The sequence below is a fragment of the Cucumis melo genome, chromosome 5, assembly GCF_025177605.1.
Source record: "Cucumis melo cultivar AY chromosome 5, USDA_Cmelo_AY_1.0, whole genome shotgun sequence".
Classification (NCBI taxonomy): Eukaryota; Viridiplantae; Streptophyta; class Magnoliopsida; order Cucurbitales; family Cucurbitaceae; genus Cucumis; species Cucumis melo.
Genome location: NC_066861.1, coordinates 30,000,763 through 30,008,075, shown reverse-complemented (window position 1 = coordinate 30,008,075; position 7,313 = coordinate 30,000,763). Strand labels below are relative to the sequence as shown.

General features: G+C 35.6%; 1 protein-coding gene across 4 annotated transcripts; it reads left to right on the top strand.

The window, feature by feature from the left end:
• The first annotated feature begins 1,156 nt into the window (after positions 1-1,156).
• Positions 1,157-5,233, top strand: LOC103498484 (uncharacterized). 4 transcript variants are annotated; one of them, XM_008461096.3, is made up of 12 exons: positions 1,176-1,382; positions 1,459-1,512; positions 1,588-1,639; positions 1,731-1,804; positions 1,885-2,015; positions 2,242-2,347; positions 2,524-2,660; positions 2,763-3,068; positions 3,150-3,752; positions 4,135-4,245; positions 4,447-4,515; positions 4,996-5,233. In XM_008461096.3, exons 1-12 carry the CDS (start codon positions 1,358-1,360, stop codon positions 4,999-5,001), a joined length of 1,674 nt encoding a protein of 557 aa, XP_008459318.2. In that variant the 5' UTR covers positions 1,176-1,357; the 3' UTR covers positions 5,002-5,233. The 4 variants fall into 4 exon arrangements, with proteins under 4 accessions (XP_016901125.2, XP_008459318.2, XP_016901127.2 ...); XM_017045636.2 differs by having other exon boundaries at positions 1,157-1,512; XM_017045638.2 differs by lacking the exon at positions 1,176-1,382 and having other exon boundaries at positions 1,893-2,015.
• Positions 5,234-7,313: the final 2,080 nt, after the last annotated feature.

Below are 7,313 nucleotides of genomic sequence, written 5' to 3'. Positions count from 1 at the left end.
GCTATGCATAACAAAAGCTGTTGTTGTAAGGAAGTAAGAAGAAAGAAGTTCTACATTTCTTTTGGATTTTTGCTCCATTTTTACCACTCGTACCTCCATTTTACTCATAACCACAACATTTTTTCCCTATATAATATGAATACGATGGTTTTATTTATGAAAGTGAAATCTATCGTATTTTTTAGATTGGGAATTTCTTTTACCTATTAAGTAAGATTTACATGGATCATGGAGAACTACTTTTTTCTCTTACACATATCGGTCTCCTCTCACTCTCTCATTTTGTAACATGAAATCGTCTATATCGAAAGAAAAAAATGAACGATGAAAACTCATAAAGCAAATGCAAATAAGAGATTGAGCAAAAATCCATAAACTCTAACCCCTATGAAAGGGAATGAATTGTTAAGTTTCAAAATATGGTATGTCATTTATTGTATTTTAATTTATCTAAAATATTTACCCTAAATGTTATTTTTTAAAAAGACATTTTTTTTTTTTTTGGTTGTAAATTATGACCTTTCCGACAGAGACAAAAGTAAAGATGAGAAGCTTTTTATGTTCTGTTTCAGTATATGAAAACTTACACAACTGCTCCTCTCTCTCATTTTCCTTTTTTCTTCTTTCTTATTTTCAATTACTTTTTTTATCTTTTTTATTTATATAATATAAAATAATTACATTATTGAAAGATTTATGAAAGTGGAAATTAGTGTTTGGAAACCTACTGCAGAAGACCTCTTGGGTTCTTCTGGGCCTCAGAAATTTAGAAAAATAAAAGGTCCAATGGGCTTTCCTAACAACAAACGGTCACTTAGTTCTGGGCTGGAAAGAAATCTTTACTTGTTTTCTCTTTCTGGGCCCATCGTGCTTTCCATTTGTTGTTCTTTATACTTTGGATTAATGGATTTAGCTACAAACATACTACAAATCTCTTGTAATAGGTGCAATTTTAGATCTCATTTTTCATCCCACTTTATGATGATGGTTTTTCTTCAATTATTATTTTCAAACATTGATAAAATGATGTCATTACAATGAGTACAAATATAATGAAATAGATCCATTTTTGAATTAGGATTGGATTTTGATTGGAATCCGATATTGGTGAACGTTGGTTTGGAGGCATGAAAAAGAGTGAGACAAAACCAAAATTTTGGCGCTCCAACATTTGGGGTAGCTATTGATCGCTTCCCTTAACTAAACTCCGAAGCTGCCCCACTCTTCACTTCTGCCTTCTCTCACCGCCAACCATTTTCCATCCTCAATTTCCCCAACTCCAAATCTCTGCTTTCATGTCAATTAACCATAACATTTCTTCCATTTCCCTCCTTCCCCTTCTTTTTTTCCTTCAATCATGCCCGGAACTATCAAACTTTCAGGTTATTTTCTCCCATTTCTTATCTTTATCGCCATTACTTTTCCTTCTTCTTCATCCTTCATTTCCATTTCTTTCAGTTCTGGAGTTCATCGACCTTCCCGAGCTACTGCCTTCTCAAATTTCGATTAAGGGTACGCAAATTGGCTGCCTGTTTGTTTGTTTGTTTGTTTTGTATTGATTCTCTAATGGATTTCGTTTTACTTCAGTTTCCATGGGGAAAAGACATTACGAAACTTCGGATAAAGGAGATTTCTCATTGTAATGAAATATGTCCTCTGTTATTTGTGATGTTTGTCTTCTTTCTGTTCTCAATTCTCATTATGGTATTCTTGTTGGTTTATTTACACAGTCCATTGACAACTCTGCGAGATGATGTGATTCTTATAGTTCAGGATGGTGGGGGGAATGAGATATCACGTGCAGGTTTGTTCTAGGAATTTGGTGGTGTTGTCTGATTTAGTTAATTTATGAGGCTGATTGAAAATGGTTTTGTTTTGGGGAAGGTGTTCAGGCGAAATCAATAGTTGAGAAGGGTTATTGGGATGATCTTTTTCCTCTTGAAGGAGGCGGCCGTGTGCATTTGCAGTTCCAGTTTTCTCTTAGTGAAGATGACCGCAGTCGAATTCGAATTATGGTACTCTTTTCAAACCTTATATTTCTTTTCAACAATGTCGCTTTTTTTTACCGAAATCAAGCTGGTTTGTTGATAGTCATCTCTATCGTTTGAGTTGTGTTATTGTAATTATTGAGTTTCGTTTCACTCACCTTGGATCCTTTTGTTTGGCATTTTAAATTCTTGGGACAATAACTTGAATTTGTTTCGTTGTTACTCAATCTCATTTCTACTTTTTTTATTGTAGAGAGAGACAGCTTTGAGAAGAAAACAAGTTGAGCGTCAAGATAGAAATCTCAGAAGCTCAGGAAGCAACACTGCGTCATCTTTTTACCTCAACCCTGAGCTCTCAGGTCAGACCATGTTCTTTTTTTCTTTTTTATTTTTCCTCCTTTTGAAACACTGAACAAGTCGAGAACCTGCATATTTCATGGTTAAGTATAGTAGGATTTTCTAGTTGTCAGGTTTTTTACATTGGTTTTTTCTGAAAGGTTATTTCTTGATTTTCTGAGTGCTCCGTCTTCTCAAGATTCTCAAAATTGTCTTCTTCAAATTGGGGATCTAAGTGCTAAAGGACCAGCTCAACAATCTCCATCAACATCAACTGAAAATATCCCTGATAAGAAACCAGTTACTGAAAAAATAAACAATGTTCAACTTGATCAGGTTCGACCACTTTCAGTTAGGATTGATGAATTTGTGGTTCAATTTCTTGCTGAAGTTTCAGTACTTAGTTTTGATCTTGATGGGCTTTTTTGTTTGTTTTAGAATGATGCAGATAGAAGTAAGGATAATCTATTGACGATCCCTCAGTTGCAAAATATTGATGCTAATAAGCCAAAGGTAAATAACACTGTATTAGTTGAGAGGATAGAGACACAGTCACCTCATGCAAACAAACGTTCACCGACCATTCGTTCCCAAGAAAACTTGTTCAATTCTCAAGGCTCAGAGTTATCAAATTCTTCATCAAAAGGTGAAGAGAAGACCGATGCTACGGAGACACCATCACGTAGGAGAGCTCCCGGCAATGTTAAAAAATTATTGAGTGCCTTTGAAAGTAGCCTGACTCAGGTATATCCTGAATGATGCTTTATTGTATTTATATGATTCCATAGGCCAATTGTTTGAAGAAGATTTTGCTTCTTACATCAGGATACAAAACCTCGCATTAAACCTACCTTAAGAAATGCTCAACATAGTGTGGTAGAAAAGCAAACATCTTTGAAAGTTAATCAGTCGAAGAAACCCTCCGAGGATAATACCAAGCCTATACTGTCGCAAATGCCAATTGGCCCTCCGCTTGCACGTGAGATGACCCATGACTTGGCAGATATCAAGCAAAAGGAACAGAAACGTAAGTTCATTGAGGCTCCATATGGGGCTAAATTATTTGAAGCCCCTGGGAAATCACTAAAGTTAAAGGGGAAAAAGAATCAAGTTGGTGGAGAAAATTTGATTGAGAAGGATAAAATGCACAAAGAGCGTGATGATATAGATGCAAAGAATGATGAATCTTATCAAAAGTTAGTGCCTGAGAAGCTGGACTGTGATAGAAATTCGTTAACGGGTGAATCAGTGTCACGTGTCAAAGACGAGCAATTTCCTTCCAAAAGGTCTGGTGGCTGGATATTTCCAGATGAAAGAAGACGGTTGTGTGTCACGACAAGTGATAATCAGATACAAGATCTGGCGGGTGGAGGACGCGTTAGCTATACATTCATCCGTAAAGGGGAAATGAAGATTTCAACGGAAGAGGTAATCTTGGTTAAATTTATATTTTTCCTTTCTATCTAGTTTCTTAAAACTACGTAGAAGTGACCACAAGTTAGATTCATTTGATCTTTACAAAGCAAATTAAACTTCCTTGACAGTCTCGTAATTAACTCTCTCCATTTTAAATTCTTCTTCACAATCATGAAGATTGGGAACTTGCTGCAAAACTACAATTAACTTGTTAGTTCATGCACCCATTATATGATGTGTACAAGCACACGATTGACATCTTTGCTCTTTACATGGTCAAGGCCACGTGTGGAATAATGGAAGTCATATGATTGTGGTTTATTTTGAGACGATGGTTTATTAGTTGTATCTTGTTAATGACGTGCAATGGATGTGCTTGCACTTACATCTACAGAGCAGAGGTACCTCAGAAACGAAGGCAAATGGGGGCAAGGGTGAACATCAAGAAATGATCAAACCAGATAGTTCAGATGATGAAAAACCCTTTGAAGGAGCACTTGCCAATGTAATTTCAATCTTCTCTGAGGCACATTTAGACTTTTATCATCTAAATGGAGATTAATGACTGATTAAAAGTGATTAAGAGTTCAATCATATTACATGTTTTAACCATTTAGTAATTTAAAGAAATGGGTATTCAATTATTGTGTTTCACCAAGGGTTACAAAATTATTGATGTTTTGCTCTCCCAAATTTCCTTGTTTAGGCCCTAAAAATTGCAATAATGGTTGGGTTCGGGACTCTGGTTCTCTTTACTAGACAAAGGAAAAAGAAGGTATGAAATAAGTTTTGTTGCATTCCATGCTTCTTGAGCTTTTACTTTCCAACGCCTTGCAAGAAACTTATGGTACAATCCATCTTGATCTGTCCCTTGTAAACCTGTTATTTGTGGCGTGAACCAACCCCCTATTAGGATGAAGTTATGCTTACAAAGCATCATAAATTCACACAAAAGACATCCATATACGCATATCTGCTGGTTGGCTTCTAAAATTGTGATTTTTTTTCCTTCTGTTAATAAGACTCTAGTTAAGGAGATGGTAGGACTATTAGTAAATATTAGTAGGTTATTTTATTAGGAGAAGCATTTCCTTTGAGAAATTTGAGATAGTTTAGCGCTCGGTTACTTGTTACTTTTCTTTTCTTATGATATGTAGCATATTTTTCTACTTGGTGTTCTTGAGTGTGTTTTTGTCGGGAGGTATCCTAATAATTACCAAGTCTGATACACATGGCTTTGTTTATGACCTTGCAGAAATAACCAGCTGGGTGAAGGATCCATACAAATCCTATTCAAGGGGATGGAAACTGTTGCTTCCATAAACTGCAAACTAGTTTTTCTTCTCCCATTCTTTTTTCTTGACCATATATGCAATATTAACAAATTTTGATCTTTCATACAGAACACGTCATTGATGTACTTGCAATTTCTTTCCTCACCCTCATTGTATAAATTTTGTTCTTATTTTAAATAAATCAACTTTATTTTCTGATGTTCGGTAACTTAGTTAAGGGAAGAAGACGGTACCCACTCATTTCATGAGAACATGTTCTCTTCTTACTACACATCTCTCTCAATTTGAGTTCACATCTAGAGGGGTTAGATATTTAACCGTTAACTAAATATAGTAGTCAATGCTTTATCAATTCACATTTAGAGAGGTTAGAGATCGAAAACGTTCTAACAGATATAGTAATTAATGCTTTATCAATACACACAAACATTTGATGTTCTACATAGTCGTTTTTCAGGTACATTATATTGTTTCATTATGATGTAGTGATTCAAACGCCTCGCGGTACGGTAAGTCTCCATCGTATTCTATTTCTGTTAAATCTTATCTTCATTCTTAGATCTATTAAAAATGGTAAAATGGTCAACAAATATAGTAAAATGACACACAAAATGAATTCTTTAGCCGTTTGTTATACTTCTAAATAAGTTGGTCATTTCGTTAGACGGGAAAACAAGGCAGTTGAAAACAAAAAAACGAAAGGGGAATTAATTTGGAGTGTGATATGGTGAGTTCCAAATACTGTGTGGGGGGGGGGGGGGGGGGGGGGGGGGGGGGCAAAAGCGGAACACAAAAATCAAGCGTTGTGGTTTCGGTGGGGCGCCATATAAATATGTCTTAAAGTGGGCGATGGTGAAATTGCAGTACGGTTGCACCGCCACGGCGGTTGCGTCGCTCTGCCCTCATTAGTTTAAGAATGAGGCTTTGCTCTCGAAGATGGGAGGATGTTCCCTTCGCTTCGAATGCTTGTAGAGCCCATGATTTCTACGCGCTTCTGCTACCATTTCCATCTCTCTATCTCTCTCTTTCTCTATCTCTTTCTTCTCTATCATTAACATTATCATTATCATCATCTTTTACTACTACTACTACTTCTTCTTCTTCTTCTTCTTCTTCTTCTTCTTTTTCTTCATAGTCCGATCGTGTTGGCAGTGATGATTGATCTGAAAGTCTATGGATCAGATATGGAGTTGAGATTGCGACCCTTCGTCAGGCATGGCGACTCGGACAACAGTCTTAGTGGAACTTATCTTTCACTTTTAAGACTTTTTGCCGATGTTCGTAGCCACGGATCGTCCGTGCCTCCCTCCCTTTCTGAGAAAAGGCGAATCTGAGCCTTCCTTTTTCACCTCCTTCTGTTTACTCGATTTTGTCCTGATTGCGAATTAGATCGTTTCGTTTTTTTTTTTTTTAATTTAAAGGGATTGTTTTCTTCTTATGGTTTTGAATTGCATGATTTCTCTCCGCTAGGGTTAGGTTGAAATGGAGTAATGGAAATTATACGTTGTTGATAACCAGTAGTAGAAAATTGGAATGAACATTAAGGAAGTGAGAAATCAAAGAACCCTGAGTTGGTCGATTCGATTCTACAGATTTAGTTCATATCCTTTCCTTGAAGGAAGGGAAGATCTTTAAATGCTTAAGAAAAACTCAGCAATTCCTAAACTCAGGTTTTAGGATAGAGATTTTTCAGTGGGAAATTACATTCAGGTTTGAAGATGAGTTTTAGAGTGAGACCCAACGATAAATATACTCGGAAAATGCAATAATAATAATAATAATAATAATAAATGTTACTTGATAAAATGAGTAGTAAAAATGAAAAAGGAGAAGAGAATAAATAGAATGAGCATGCGGGTCCAAAGGCAGCAGATGTTATATCAAGTGGGAGGAGGCAACAATGGTAAAATGAGATAGAACTTCTCAAAATATAGCAATGATGAATCACAAAAAACTATTGTGATATTTATTAATTGATTAATATTTTAGTTCATAGATCGAAAGGTTAATTTAAATTGGAATCGGGTTTCTCTTTTTTGGGTTGCATTTGATATGGCAACTATGTTTTTAAAAATTATTATTGTTTTTCAAATTTAATATAATTGCGTCCCTTTAAATTAATTTACAAAACCATAATAGCTATCAGTTGAAATGGCTAAAAAGAAATGTAAGAAACCGATGGAGATTATGAAAATAAAGAAAAAGAAAATAGGTCAAATTGCAAAAACTGAAAATTATGAGAAATGAGGTGGAATTTCTGGAAGGAGGAGTAATAGAA

Coding starts and splice junctions, on each gene's coding strand:
- LOC103498484 (XM_017045636.2), top strand. CDS start 1,296: ATGTCAATTAACCATAACATTTCTTCCATTTCCCTCCTTCCCCTTCTT. Junction 2,348..2,523: donor CCTCAACCCTGAGCTCTCAG/GTCAGACCATGT, acceptor CGTCTTCTCAAG/ATTCTCAAAATTGTCTTCTT. Junction 4,246..4,446: donor TTGAAGGAGCACTTGCCAAT/GTAATTTCAATC, acceptor TTCCTTGTTTAG/GCCCTAAAAATTGCAATAAT.